At 36.0% G+C, this 16,138-nt stretch overlaps 1 protein-coding gene across 2 annotated transcripts; it reads left to right on the top strand.

The window, feature by feature from the left end:
• Positions 1-513: 513 nt before the first annotated feature.
• mmp14a (matrix metallopeptidase 14a (membrane-inserted)) lies at positions 514-15,936 on the top strand. Of its 2 annotated transcripts, none has more exons than XM_067400386.1 (10): positions 514-995; positions 6,828-6,976; positions 8,298-8,420; positions 9,073-9,380; positions 9,483-9,644; positions 11,181-11,323; positions 11,405-11,543; positions 11,650-11,800; positions 11,964-12,079; positions 14,366-15,936. In XM_067400386.1, the coding sequence occupies exons 1-10, from the start codon at positions 894-896 to the stop codon at positions 14,695-14,697; spliced, it is 1,725 nt and encodes a 574-aa protein (XP_067256487.1). In that variant the 5' UTR covers positions 514-893; the 3' UTR covers positions 14,698-15,936. The 2 variants fall into 2 exon arrangements, with proteins under 2 accessions (XP_067256487.1, XP_067256488.1); XM_067400387.1 differs by lacking the exon at positions 514-995 and adding an exon at positions 5,756-5,817.
• Positions 15,937-16,138: the final 202 nt, after the last annotated feature.

Raw genomic sequence — 16,138 nt, 5'->3', positions numbered from 1 at the left:
AAAATAAAGCTGCATCTGATTATGCTATGATAGCTAAATAGTGTTTTTCTCTGAGGCATGGTAAAGCATGGTACTCGCAAAAAAAATCAAGAAAATTAGATTTAAACAATAAGACAACTTGTTGAGCTATATAACAATATTTAGTTTTCTGTCTATAAATATATCAAAACAGTTCCCTTGTCTATTAAAACATGTAAATATTAAAGCGTCTTTGGTGTTTCCATGGTTTCTACAAAATAAAACTGGAAACCGAGGGTATGACGCAATTGACAGGCGACTCCTCACACGTCCCGGAGCCTTGGTTAAAATTGCAGTTTTCTCACGATTTACAAATAGTTGGAAACATTTTGGATATTGTAATTACTCAAGTGAACAAAATATATAACACTGTCTTAGTGGTTTTTGGATATTTTACTGCAAAATTCTTACATATTGCACCTTTAACTCCTCCCAGTTAGAGGTGCAGGCAGAGTACCACAGAGGGGACGTAAAAAACAACCACGTCTCCAATCTGACAGTGAAAGCCGCCTGTGGAGAGATCAGCGGAGGACAAAAGAAAACTCCAGTGCAAGATGAGAATGTAGCGCAGACCTAAGATAAATATATTTCAGATCTGAAGATATTCTTCGGCTGAAAAGCGTAGGGTCCAGCTTTACTTTTGGAAAAGTTTTTAATAATAATGATCATACATACTTTATAGGTTAGGCATAAGTCAGTTTTTATTCTTTGGGTACTTTGGGAAAACCACCAGGCAGATTTTTAAGGAACGTTTTCACTATTGGAATGGTCTGACTCAGGAAAATCTACTGGAGAAAACTTAGAGGAGGAAACTTTAAGAACGGAGTCTAGAGCATTTTTTGTGTCCCGAGCTCAGTAGTCTCGCGCATTGAGGAATGTTACCGAAACTCCAGACGTTACCGCGGCTACTGCCGCTCGCCCTCGCAAGCGTCTTTCTGGTGCAAAGCGGGACCAGTGACAAAGAAGTCAGACCAGAGGTAAACGCACAGCCAGTGATGTTCTAGTATTGTGTGTGTGTACATATTTAAACTACATTATGGGGACCAAATGTCCCCACAATAGTAAAATTGTGGGGACATTTAGTAGTAAAAATAGTAAAATGAGTAAAAAGCCAGCGGTTTGTGTGTTCCTGTCTTTCCACTGCCTGTCTGTCAAGCCTGTATTGTTGGACACAGATATACTCAGATGCTTCCACATGTCAGGATTTCCTTCATGAAGTGTATTCATGTACCTCATAACTCACAGTTGAATACAAATGAGAAGTCAGATGAAGTTTTAAGGAGCTGTGTTTTTTCAGACCCCTAAATATCAAGGTAAAACAAAACAGGAGTGAGTCAGAGATTCCAGGACTCCTATTTAGCTAGAGATGGTTAGTTATTAAAGTGTTGCAATTCTGTGGTTTGTCTGCATCTCTAGATTCACATTTTTTCTTTGTATTAGCTTTGACGGAAAAAAGAAGGCAGATATATCATTAGATATATATCAATTTGTTCATACACCCCGGAGCCATCCTGTTTGTTTCAGAAAGAGGCCTGTGTCTGGTAGACACATAACTGTGAGGGGGAAGAGAGCGAGTGACTGTTTTTCAGGACGTTTTGGCGTCTCTGTCACAAATGCAAGCCAGGAAATCTTAACGGCCTAAAATAAAGAAAACAAGATCAGAGAGAGGATTTAAGACATTTTAATAACTGTCTCTATTTGCATCTCTTCATTCCTTTCTCACACACTCCTTCACATTTCTGAGATGGTTGAGAGATGTACCCAAGGCTAGTGTGGAAAAAATTCAGCTCTGCAGATTCCACCAAAAGCTTTCGAAGGTTTTCAAAGACAATAACAGTCTCCTCATGTGAGAGTCGCGTGATCAGAGAGTAAGGTCACGCAAAAGGTTAAATCACAGATGCGCAGTGCTTGTGAAACTGCCATCCTTCTTTAGACTTTTGGTTGACGTTTATCACAATATTTCTTAATATGCTTTAACCACATATGCAAGTGTTTTGGTTTTCCTAAGTTGTACAATCCCTTTTTTCCCCAAACTATGCTGTTTTTGTTTTCTTGGAATTCTGAACTTTACTTCTAATGAAATAATTGCTTTACGTCAGGTTTATTATGACTTTGCGCTGCACCTTTTCTGTTGTTACAGGTGCTATTGTTTTGAATACTGTACTAAAAAGGCAAAAAAGAAAGACGTTTAGCCATATTCCTTATGGAAAACAGCTGGGTATTGCCCTCAACCCCCGTCCAGACCATAGACGAGAGATGATGTATTTGTTTAAGTAGTATTACAGATGCAAAGCATCTGTTAAAACTCAGCTGAATCTTTCAGACCTTCATCACTTGAAGAAGCTTGAAAAAGTTATTTGGAGTTTAGAAGAGCACAAACAAATAATATGTTCATTAAGATTAAGACTCAAACAACACAATTTCTCTTTTTGATGCTTGTTTTGCTTGCATAGAAAAACAATGTAGTTCTGCAGTATATAAATGAGTATGTAGATTATATATGGATGATAATGTCATGTATCTGTAACTTTTTTTTCTGTGTTCTCAAATGAATTGAAACAGAGATATTGAAGTTTGCTTTAGTTTTTGGATTGTTTTAAACTGGAGGTGAGAAATTCCCTGTGTCAGAATTAGTTCAGCTGCTCAGTAAATCGGTCAGTGATCTGATCCTCCACATGAAGATGCGGAGTAAGACACGGGCACTAATGCCTAAAATTTTCTGGTTTTTCCATTGGCACAGACAATGAGGAACAACTGACTCAGTCCTTCTGTTGTGCATTCAGACTCACCTCTGCCCTCCTTTTTTTCTTTTCCTTCTTTTTTCTTCTACCCTTTGTTTTTATATTTCTAACATTTTAAAAAAATCTTTAGGATCTCTCTTTTTTCCCCCCAACTTCTTTTTCTCCCTCTTTAGTAATAGTTTGCTTTTTTCCGTCTTTAATGCCTTAGGAGCAGCAGATCAGCTGTTAAAATCATAAATGCTGCTTTTTCCCCCTCTAAGCATGGAAAATCTGACATTAATATTTTCTGCAGAGAAACTATAAGAATCAGAGATTAGTGTTAAAACTGTGAAAACATACCAGCAAAACAACATGCTCTTCTTACCAATATGGAAACTGATTAATTAATTTATTTTTTTGAAAAAACGATCTTAGAAAGCATACTTGATCCATTTTTTTTTTAAAGAGGGCATATTATGCCATTTTACAAAGTCTTGATAGAATAGGTTGTCATGCTTGAATGTTTATTGTTTTACAGCACCATCTTCCCAGTTTGTCAGTAACACTCAGTTTAATTCCTGTCTATGAAGCACTCTCTTCCGGAAAGCGCAATGTGCTCTGATTGGTCAGCTGAACCAGTGTATTGTGATTGGTCAACCGCTTTGAGAGTGTTTCAGAAATGTTAAGCCCCTTACCATAACCACGAGTTTCAACACAGTACTAACACAACTCAACCAGGCCTTGCCTTTTTTTGCTTATGCCTTGGGCAAGGATTATTTAAATAAGAATATTGTAATGTGATATGTACGTTCCCAGAAGAAAACTCAAGACTACAATCGAGGCGTTTTAGGCAGTTCAGAAACAGTGCTTTACTGATATAAAGAACAACTCCCTTTGGAGTGACTTTGTGCTTTGTTACAGGCCTTTTTTCATGCTCAAATAGCACACTAAAGAACATTGAATTGTAAAAAAGCATAACAGGTCTTCTGTGAAGGAGGGCTGATTGTAATTTTTGCTGTAGCATGTCTTAACCTTGCTGGCAGTGACGTCATAGCGTGTTACACTTAACCTCACGTCTTCTGTACCTGCCATTTACCGTCATGTGTGAGTTAATGGTTACTGTTGAAATCTGTTCCCAGATCTGTGTATGATGGCAGCATCTGCCTTGATTACTACATAAGGCTTTCCCAGACAACCCAAGACTCAGTAAACTCAATAAAGTCTACCTGTCTGCATGGTAATAGCTGACGCATTGGCCACACAGTGACTCGCTCTTCCTCAGTCGGGGGAATGGCAGGGGGGTTCTAAATAGAACCTTTGACACCCACCGCTGGGAGTTCCAGGGCAGCGGAGCATGCTGGGATTGCTGGCTGCATTAAGAAGAGACTTGAGGCTTTTTGGGAGGGAGAAGAGTGGCCTTCAGAGGGAGTAAGAGAGAGAGAGAGGGGGAAACGTTTTCATCCTCATGAGTTAGTGTTTTTACAAAAATGGGGTGCGTCACCACAGCGGAGGCACCACACACAGAAAGCACTCATAAAGAAGGAGGAATTGAATGGCGGACTGAGAAAAAAAGAAAAATGGAGCAAGGTTTGAAAATAATCCTTTTAAGTCTTTTTTAAGTATTCAGTATTTGGTGCTGTGATGAACAACACTGAGATTACAAAAAAATGAATGGCTGTTTGAAGCATTTTAAAAACTTCACTAGTGCAGTTACTTTGTTTGCACAGTTTCCGTGGTAACCGCTGCACGCTGCTGTTCCATCAGCGCCCTCTACTGTCAGAGAGTGAACGCGCACTTTCATTCAGCTCGTCTCCTTCACTGGTTCCGCCATGTGCTTCTCGTGCACGTTGGGATTGTTTAACATCTGAGCGCGTGTCCTTTTGACGCAGAATACAGCGGTGTTGTGCATTTTATACGATTGATAAGTAAATTATTCTTAATTGCCTTATAAAAAATTAATAATTGGTAATAAATTATTATTTACGGTATTCTGAAGGGCCGACGATTACAATATCGTACATATTCATTATCGCGATTTATCGCATTACCGAATATCAGCACAAGTCTAACCTCAACACTTGACAGTTGACAACATTTGAGGGAGTTCTGTTGGTCTAACATGAGTTATATGTAGTTACAAGTAATTTACATTTCTTTGGGCCAGATTTACTAACAGCTTGTGCCAGCACCCTCTTTTGGCACTAAAAACAACTACTGTCATAATTTACTAAAGACACAGTGAAAAATTAGCACTGAAAAGGCATGGACACAGGCCTATTTTGCAGCTGAACTTATTTCAAAGATTCCCATTTAAGCACAATGGGATTGGGAGGAGAGTAGTTAAATGAATCATGCAACACGATTTACTAAGGTTTGCGCTAGTTAATTTACTGGTATTTGCGCCATTATTTAACGCCCCAAAAAAGCATGCCTTAACCCAGACCCTAATATGTGCTAGATTGCGTTGTTCATTATGGAAATGATCCGGCTGCTTCTGTGTTCTTTCATTTGAGTGTCTTTTGAAATTGCACAGTAATTTGCCATGTTTCGAAAATTTGGCCCTTAGTAGGCTATATGTGACTCATAGTCCCATAACCTGGAAATATGTAATTGCTATTTTTTTTTTTTTTTCCACAGTGTAGTTAACATAATTATGACTTAATTTCAACCATTGTAAGTCTGAACAGTCTCTATGCCATCATGCTCGTCCTTCTTTTTCTCATTTCTTTTTTTTTGTGTAGATATAGATACTGCTTATACTGAGAGAAAAGAAAAGAAAAGAAAAGAAAAAAGAAAAGAAAAGAAAAGAAAGGGAGGCAGTCTGAGGTCACAAGGATTACTGAAAAACTGCTTGTAATTTTTGCTGACACTCTTTGTGGTTGGAATGGAGACACTGGCTGTCTGATCCTTAAAATGAGACATTTACCCTATTTAGTCTAACAGACAGTCACTCCTAAATGTGTAACCTTTGTGTTAACAGCCCAGATCAGAGCATTAGTCTACAACCACCTGCACAGCTATAATCAGGACCATACCATAGACATGAGGCGGACACATCCCTTCAGTATTCAGAATACCGGTTTGTTGTGTAGGATTTTCAATAACTGATATTATTTTTTTTAATTTTGATCCATTTGCTTCTTTAAAGTGAAAATATATAAATCGAAAACATGTTTTCTTTGTGTGCAAGTCATAATGAAACACATGAAGATTAAGTTCTTTGAAGCTACATAATTACATAAACATTGCTTCTTGACTAGCTGTACACTATAAGATATATTTAGATTTTATTTGTTTTGTTATTTTTCCTTTTTCTCTCTTTTCATTTTCTCAGTGGTTATTTCTGTAAGTCGGAAAACAAAGGAACTGTTTTACTTCAAAGTTAGTCTGGTCTGTCTTTACCCAAGTGTGGCTAGCCCTAATCCGATCCCTCAAAGATCATTTAGCTTTTTTAGAAAAAAATAATTTTTTACATTTATGAAGGAGAGAGGGGGGCGGGGGTTTGGCAGCAAATGTATTCCCAAAGTATAACTAGATTGGAAACGCATGCATGTACATGTTACAGTTGTGGCCATAAAATCTCTGACACACTTTTACTTACAGTTACAACACACAAGACACAGTTAAAGCCTTTAAAATACTTGAGTGTCCACACACACTCTCTTACTCACAAAAGTTTAACCAGGACATAAGCACACAGACACACACATCCTCGTGTTTGCACTGTGGTTCATCACTGATGTTTGTGGACTTTGGCAGGTTTATGTACAATTAGGTTTTATAAATTCAGACAGCATGTCATGTGGATGTGGTGCAGCACTGAGACATTTGGAACAGTGAGTGCACTTCAAAAACATTCAGTCCAACCTTTAATTCACTGAGGTCACCTTAACAGCCATGACGGCAGTACACCTGTGCTATTTCATGCTCTGATATAATTTGTAATGTTTTCCAGAGTAACATTTTTTTTTGTGTGTGTGTGTTTTTCATTTATGATTAATGTGGTGTATTATAATGAAGAAGAGTAGTTATGGGACATCTGCATGTTAATGTGTGTCGTGTGTTAATGTGACATTCATTCTCTCTCAGGCATGGCTCCAGCAGTATGGTTATCTTCCTCCTGGCGATGTTCGGGCTCAGGCAATCCGCTCTCCTAAATCCATCACCGCCGCTATATCCGCCATGCAGAAATTCTATGGCCTCACTGTCACCGGCACTATGGATCCAGCTACACTAACGTAAGTCTTGCCCAGTCTCGTTCATCTCTAATTTGTTAATTACAGTGGTGGACAAAATACAGATATGCTAATAAAATATTACTCCTGTAAAAGTATAAGTACTCATTTTCAATATTACTTTAATAAAGTACTAAAGTAATTTGTATTTTGAATGTGCTTAAGTATTAAATGTAAAAAGCACTGATAAATAAACAATGTTTATTATTTATTCTAGCCAGTACCAGTCGTTTTCCAGCAATAATAAGCAAAATCAGTTCAGACATTTAACATATATGTTGATCTGAGAATAAGCAAACACTTTTTATTTTAAAACCAAAACTTATTATTAGGGCTGTCAAACGATTAATCGCGATTAATCGCATACAAAATAAAAGTTTGAGTTTGCCTAATATATGTGGGTGTACTGTGTGTAATTATGTTTATAGAAATACACACAAATTAATGTATATATTTAAGAGAAATATTTTTTGTACAAAATATTTTCATTTATATATAATATAAATTATATAAAATATAAATAAATAAATATTTCTCAAATATATACTTGAACGTGTTTGTATTTATATATACATGATAATTACACACAGTACACCCACAAATATTAGGCAAACTCAAACTTTTATTTTGTATGCGATTAATCGCGATTAATCGTTTGACAGCCCTACTTATTATACATTATACTATTATTATACTAATACACTTTTACAGCAGATTTAGTACACAAACAACTGACAGTCATGACCTAAAAATGTATATTACATTTATTACATATATTTATATTACATTTATTTATATTACATTAAATTTAACTATTAGTAACTTACTTTTTGTTGTTAAGTTGTTAACTCAAAAACAGCTGCAATTGGATCAGTCCAATTCAAGAATTAATCATTCAGTGCAAATTGTGAATAAATTCAGCAGGTTCACTGGAAAGAATCGGCACATTCATGAATCGCTATCGCATCTTGGTTTGGGTATTTGGTGGCGATTTCTTAAGCTCGAAAAAACAAGGAATGATATGTTTTTATGAAATGAAATAAAAAGTATGATATTATGCTTTGGAATGTAGTGAAGTAAAAATAAAACCAAAATAAAAGTACAGATACTTGAAAAATGTAACTTCAGTACTGTCCACCACTGGTTAATTATGACTATTTAAAGATAATGTGCAATATGTAACTCAATAGTTACATTATTTATGCTAATGTCTGACAATCTTTGTCAACAAATGGATAACCTGATTGAGAAATAATCAACTGATTTGCAACCAGTCACGTATAATCGAGTGACTTTATGTCTTGCATTAACATGATGTTGTCAGGGCAATGCAGCGGCCAAGGTGCGGTGTTCCGGATAAATTCGGCTCTGAACTGAAGAGCAACCTACGAAAGAAGCGCTATGTCATCCAGGGCCTAAAATGGGAAAAAAGAGAGGTCACTTTCAGGTATGGAACTGTAATTGACTACATAAAGAGAATTAATTATAGTATCAATTAATGCATATAAAACTGTGGAACTCTATCCAACTTAATTTTAAAGCAAAAGCCGTTTGTATCCTGACGGTATGAGACTTCTGGTGTCACCCACTTCCAGCTATTTTAGTTGTACAAAAAAAGTCCGCTATGCTGCTTGATATTGCAAACTGATATTTATTATCATATTTTAATTTCTAATCATAATCATAAACACAGCACAAATAGTTTTACTGTATACCTCACTTTGTTATTCTTCTAGTTATTTACCTATATAGTGGGCAATGAATTTGAAGTCTCGTGCATTTACAGAAAATAGCTTAGAAAATTGCAAAATAAGGTGGATACACCTGACATTAACATGCATTTTTTTGTATTCAAATAGTATTCTGTTTGGGCAAGCTGGTTCGCATTTTCATTTTGCATTCCAATTCAAGATTAAACATTCAGAACATGAAAATGATGACTAACTTCTTCAGAACATTATTAGCTTGTCTGGTTTTTCTTTTTCAGAAGTGAAAATCGACATATTACATATTTATTTAAAAATTACCAGTTTCTTCACTTCCTTCCTGAAAGGAACAGTCAGATATAGCAATTAAGCAGAAATGTTTTCTTTTTTCAGTATCCAGAACTACACTCCTAAAGTAGGCGAGCGCGCCACACATGAGGCCATCAGGAAGGCCTTCAAGGTCTGGGAGGCCGTGACGCCACTCAAGTTCCGTGAAATCCCATACAGTCAAATCAATGGCAAGGTGGACAAGTTTGCAGATATCATGCTTTTCTTCGCGGAAGGCTTTCACGGAGACAGCACCCCATTTGACGGCGAGGGAGGTTTCCTGGCCCATGCGTACTTCCCTGGCCACGGTATCGGAGGTGATACCCATTTCGACTCAGCAGAGCCTTGGACAACAGGCAACGTTGACCAGGGAGGTGAGCAAAGAATAAGAGAATGTGAAAATGTTTGCGTTATGTGTGCATGTAAAGTCTGTGACATTTTATATTTGGAGTAACATCGTTCTGCCTCTCTTTCAGGTAACGATGTGTTCCTGGTTGCAGTGCATGAATTAGGTCATGCTCTTGGTTTGGAACACTCAGGCGATCCCTCTGCCATCATGGCTCCGTTTTACCAGTGGATGGACACAGAGAACTTTGTGCTGCCCGATGATGACAGACGGGGGATCCAGCAAATATATGGTATTTTTCAGTTTTCATTATAAACATATTTATTTTCATTTATTTATTCATAATTTTTTTTTTAACAAGATTCTTATGTATAATGACAGTCTGACTAGATTTTAACACTAGGGGTCCAATTAGATAACATTAACTTACAAAATGAGCAATACATCTTTTACAGTATTCATTCATCTTTGTTAACATTGGTTAATAATATAATAATTATTAATAATATAAACAGATAAGTGCTGTCAAATTGATTAATCGCGATTAATTGCATCTAACAAAAAAGTCTGTAAATATATACATATATACGCATACAAATATATATATGTATATATATATATATATATATATATATATATATATATATATATATATATATATATATATATGTTAGATGTGATTAACTGATTTGATGTTGAAACTAATTTTAACTAAGAATAATAAATGCTTTTGAAGTATTTTTCATTGTTAGTTAATGTTAAATAATGTAACTTAGTTAACTAATGTTAACAAATGGAACCTTGTAAAGTGTTACCAAAATACAGCAGATTCAGTCAGAAGGTTAATATAGGTTAAGTGTTACCAAATTAATTCAAAAGGCTATCTAAGGTAAAATAACATACAAGATAAGAATAAAAAAGATAAGTATATAACAATTACTAAAAACAAAGACAAGTCACTCGTATTGTTTTGAATGGAAGAAAGTGTAACGCGCAATATGGCGGAATAAGTCCCGCCTTCTAAATAAGAGCCAATCGCCGACTGGTAAAGTCATCGCGTCACTTCAGCGGCCGTTAGAATCACCGGTTTCTATAGAAACAGACAGACGCGCGCCTCCGAAGAGACGCGCATTTAGGTCTGCGCATGCGCATTAGCTTGATCCAGCCTGAAAAATACAGTTTTTTTGTCATGATTCGAGCGTTTAGAAACTAAATTTATGAGCCGGTTGTTGTTAGATTTCATTGGTGATTTCAAATATGAAATTTAATCGTAAGGTTGGTGACCAGTTTTGGAGAATTTGATGTTTCCCCATTCAAAGAGATGATGAAGCATAATGACCGAGAGGCGTTTCAAAGATGGCCGCCGAGTGAAATGACTTGTCTTAAAGGGACTTTGCTAAAAATCACCAATAAACAACTTACCAAAATGTTGTTTTCAATTGTTGTTTCACATTCTATCTGAAGTATTCACAGTTAGAATTACAAATACAAAAAAAGCAAATATTTACACGTTTGTGTGTTTAAAACTATATTAATTTAAACATAAAAACTGCTAGTACAGTTTCAAAAAGCTGCAAATAATCTACTAAAATTGATGCTTACCTGTGCATTTTAATGCAATGTCCACTGAAGGTGAGCCAAACCAGATACAAAACAAACAGAACTATGACATGACATAAACATGAGCACTTGACTTGAAAAGACTAGAGCGTGGCATAAACAGGCTTCACCAAACTCACCAACAATGGGTTGCATAAAACAAAGCTAGACAAGACAATTTACAAAATGAAAGACATGTAAAACAGATGTGACATGCACCTTTCGGCAGGTGTTCGTTCTGGAGAAGAGCCTCATCCCCCAGCACCGCGGCCCCCCACTCGCAGGCCAGACCGCCCTTCCTTTGGTCCTGACATATGTGAGGGACACTTTGACACCATCACTTTCCTCAGGGGAGAGATGTTCGTCTTCAAGGTACAACAGAATGCAAAACGTTTTGTGTACATACCATGTATTTTGTGAGTACTTAATATTTACACCCCCTCTGCTTCACAGGAAAAGTGGTTCTGGAGAATGCGTGATGGTAAACCTCAGCAGGGGTATCCCATGCCCATTGGGCACTTCTGGAAGGGACTGCCTCCCTCTATCAACGCAGCCTACGAACGTTCTGATGGAAAATTCGTTTTCTTCAAAGGTGCGCCCGTCTTCTATATTTTTTTGCCTTTTGTGACATTGCATCTCTGGTTCTAATAGGTGTCACAAATTATGCAATGATGCTTGTTTGTCTGTCCTCTCACTAGGTGATAAGTACTGGGTTTTCAACGAGGCTAAAATGGAGGAAGGTTATCCAAAAACTTTCAAGGAACTTGGCACAGGCCTACCAAGAGACAAGCTGGATGCAGCTGTTTTCTACACACCCACCGGCAACACTTACTTCTTCAGAGGAACCAAGTAAGTTCCCAATTTCACTTACCAATTCTTACTCAGTGTCTGATTCTAAATCCATGTGATATTGTGTCATATGGAGAAAAAATGTTTCCTCTTCTTTTTTTGTGAACTTCCCCCTTTCTTTTATTGTTTTTCTTTCCCTTTCATGCCTTGTCTGTTTTCTCAGGTATTATCGTTTCAATGAGAACAGCAGATCTGTGGATTCAGACTACCCCAAACCCATCAGTGTATGGCAAGGAGTACCAGATAATATCAAAGGGGCCTTCATGAGCGAGGATGGAGGTACAGAAGCATTTGTCCTTTCATGTGGATTCTACACTGTCAAGTCTGACAAAGGGGAAAAAAGCAACACAAATTATCAAAGAAGATTATCTAATAAAACACACACATGCTATACATATATATATTCAGAAGTTCATTTAAAAGTTTGGGGTCAAGATTTTTTGGTGTTTTTGAAAAAAAGTCTCAGAAAGGATCCATTTACTTGATCAAAATTACAATAAAACTGGCATTGTCACGGGACCAATACTGGTATAATTTCATGGTTCTCAGTACCATAGCAAAAACGGTTGGAACTATTTTACTATTTTATTTAACTATTTTCAAATAAAAATATGAATTAAATTAAGGTGTTTGTTATCTGCAATGATAATGGTTATAAGTAAATAATACATTTAAAGAGCATGTAGCCTTCAAATGTAACATTGTTAATAAAAAGATCAAGTAAAAAAATTAGTAATAAAATGAAGGACACATCTTATACACAAGTGGCAGGTCTGTTTGCATTTACACTCTGAGACTTAAGGGGTTAGTTCACCCAAAAATGAAAATGGCTGTATATGATGAACAGATTAAGTTTAGGTTTTTATTCACATATAAGCATTGATCAGCGAAAATAAACAAAAGCTCAACCGAACCTGCTTGCAGCGCAAGAACAATCCTCTTCTGGAGGCTCAAACATGACGTAACACACGAGAATGAACCTCATTGGTTCTCTCACATCAAGCAAACACGCTTGAGCTTCTGTTTACCACAACTGATGTGAGTTGATGAATGTTTATATGTGAATAAAAGCCTAAATTCAATCTATTTATCATATAAAGCGATCAAGTCTCTTTAGAAAATCTGGACTAAACTCAATTCATATGGATTAGTTTTACTTTTTGAAGCGTGAAAGTGTCAGTTGTGTAGCTGTCTATGGAGGGACAGAAAGCTCTCAGATTTTATAAAAAGATCTTCATTTTTGTTCCGAACATGAACAAAATGAAGGTGATTCATTTATGACAGAATTTTCATTTTTGGGTGAACTAACCCTTTAATGCACATCTATTTTGGCATACAATATCAGATTTTTGTCCTATCAACAATTTTTGTCCTATGGTTATATCACTTTCAATCATTGCAGTTTCAGATTCAATCACTCATTTAAATACAGTTGTAAATCCAGAAACTTTAAAGTGTACTGAATAGCATGAAAAACAAAACTTTTATTCATGTTGTATATGGGTTATAATGAAACAGAAAGAAGAGCGCTCCCTTTATAATCACTGAAGATGTCAATCACTAAGGCTATGTTTAGTGCCTGCTCACTGAGATCTACACTCTTTTGATGCTACTTAATCTGACTTGATCTGAATTTAAATTTAAACTTAATCTGATTGACCATTGCTTTCACACACTCAACAGATATATCTATGATTGGCTACAATGATCAATGCTTCAAAAACACATTGTAAATAGAAACCTTTGACGCTCTTCGCAGAGTGCTTACACAGAAACACATGGGAGCGTTTGAAAGTAGCCGCCTATCAGCACGTACCGAATATATCTGCTATTCGGTACTACTGGTACTTCAGAAATGCTGGTTTCATCACATTGAAGACATTTAAATTTCACTACCGACAACCCTATTAAATACAGTAATATTGTGAAATTTTATTGCAATTAAAAATAACTGTTTTCTATTTTAATATTTTTTAAAATGTAATTTATTCCTATCATGGCAAATCTGAATTTTCAGCATCATTACTCCAGTCTTCAGTGTCACATGATCCTTCAGAAATCATTCTAAAATTCTGATTTGGCGCTCAAGAAACATTTATGTAATGTATTATTGCTACTTTTTTTCAGGATTCTTTGATGAATATAAAGTTCCAAAGAAAAGCATTTATTTAAAATTGAAATCTTTTGTAACATTGTATATATATATATATATATATATATATATATATATAAAAATCTGCCCCCAAACTTTTGAAATTTTGATTTATTTGAAATTGAAATCTTTTGTAACATTGTATGTATATATATATATATATATATATATATATATATATATATATATATATATATATATATATAAATCTGATCCCAAACTTTTGAACTGTAACGTGTGTGTGTGTATATATATATTTCTCCCTCTCTCTCTACATTATATATATATATATATATATATATATATATATATATATATATATATATATATATATATATATATATATATAATGTAGAGAGATAGGGAGATTTAGAGCCACTTTTACTGAATGAACTTTTTCCACAATTTTCCAGCCCACACCTACTTCTACAAAGCCAATAAGTACTGGAAGTTTAACAATCAGCAGCTGAAGGTGGAGCCAGGCTTCCCCAAATCTGTCCTGACTGACTGGATGGGCTGTGAAGGTGAGGAGCCCAAGAAGAGGGCCGGCACAGATGAGGAAGTGCTTATCATCGAGATGGACGAGTCAGAGGGCGGAGCCATGGGAAGAGCCGCAACCATCGTCATCCCACTCTTTCTTTTGGCCTGTGTGCTTGTCACTTTGGGGGCTCTGCTGTTCTTCCACCACTATGGTACCCCTCGACGCCTCCTCTACTGTCACCGCTCTCTGCTCGATAAGGTTTAGAGATGAACATGAAAGGCACGGGAAGAGAAAAGTAAGAGGGATTCAAGTAGATGGCATTTGGAAAAATTGTGTTAGGATGGAGGGAATATGAATGTCAGACAGTAAAGTTTGGTTTACAGGTCTGCAGGCAGGGAGAGATGAAAAGTGAAGGATGTGTATTGTATGTTTTTCTATTTACATGTACTTCTCTGCCATTAATAAGAAATCCGAAATGGAATGGGTGAAAAGAGAGACAGACACGAGCCCTCTTCCACCTCTTACATGGTTACTCAGTGAAATGCACTTTTGTTCCTTCAGTCTTCTTTTCAGTATATAATCCCTCCTTTATCCTCTTTGAAAATCTCCCTCTCCAGATCCGAACTTGACTCCAGCCGGCCGGCTGTTTGATTGACATGTTCTATATGCTAACTGATCTTATTTCATTAACTCAGATTTTGCTTTTTACATTGCCGATCCAATGAAAACCTCCTGTACCCCATAAAGTGCCTTTGCCATTGAATTAATAGAATGGAAGGACTATCATAAGTGACCTTCCTTGCACCTTTTATTCACCACAAAAGATATTTGCACAAAGTATGGCTCGACTGTAGAGACCTGCTGTACGTGAAAGGTCAAAGGTTAAAGGTCAAAGTTCAGGGAGAGAGAAGCCGAACAGCTTCTGGAGTAGGCCAGTTATTAATTCACTTATAGAGCAGAGCTGTCCATCTGTTTCAACTCAAAATGCTATTGTTATTGCAATGAGTTTGGTATTTACTATGATTAATTATGTCATTAATGATAGGCGTTGTTATTATAACTATGGTTATTGTTATTATTGTTCTCGTAGTGTAGTCTTACCTATTTTAAATTGTCATTTCAAGTCCTGCTGGACACAGGCAGAATGTGACTTATTTCAAATTAGCTTCCGATCTTTTAATGTCAGGATTAAGAGGGGGGAAAAAATCTGGTTACTATAATAGAACAGGCTGGAGTTGAGACATTTTCTCGCTCTCCACCTTCCAGAAACAAATAAAGAATTATTTATGAACAGTAATGGTGCTATGGGTTTTCTGTAACAAGGCTTCATACATCAGTATTAGACATTTCTGAAGTAGTTTTAACAATGATAATGGTAATGATATTTATAATGATAATGATATAGTGTAAATGTAAAGGAATGACATTTTGCCTGTTTCATACTTTTTGTACTTGGAAATGAAAATTAAATAAAGTTCCTTTTTTTTAACATTATTCTCTCTTTCCTGGACCTTAAAAAATAAAATTCTCTCATGAGTGAGTCCCAAATCTACAGAAACATAAAAAAAGTGTTCCTATCTATCTATATATCTATCTAGCTACAACGCGAATTTCGTTGGGAAAAATGTTGGGACGTTTTTTTAAATTTGAATAAAATGAAAACTAAAAGACTTTCAAATCACATGAGCCGATATTTTATTTACAA

The sequence above is a fragment of the Chanodichthys erythropterus genome, chromosome 11, assembly GCF_024489055.1.
Source record: "Chanodichthys erythropterus isolate Z2021 chromosome 11, ASM2448905v1, whole genome shotgun sequence".
In the NCBI taxonomy this organism is placed as follows: Eukaryota; Metazoa; Chordata; class Actinopteri; order Cypriniformes; family Xenocyprididae; genus Chanodichthys; species Chanodichthys erythropterus.
The sequence above is the reverse complement of the archived record's forward strand: the minus strand, read 5'-3'. Positions and strand labels throughout refer to the sequence as shown.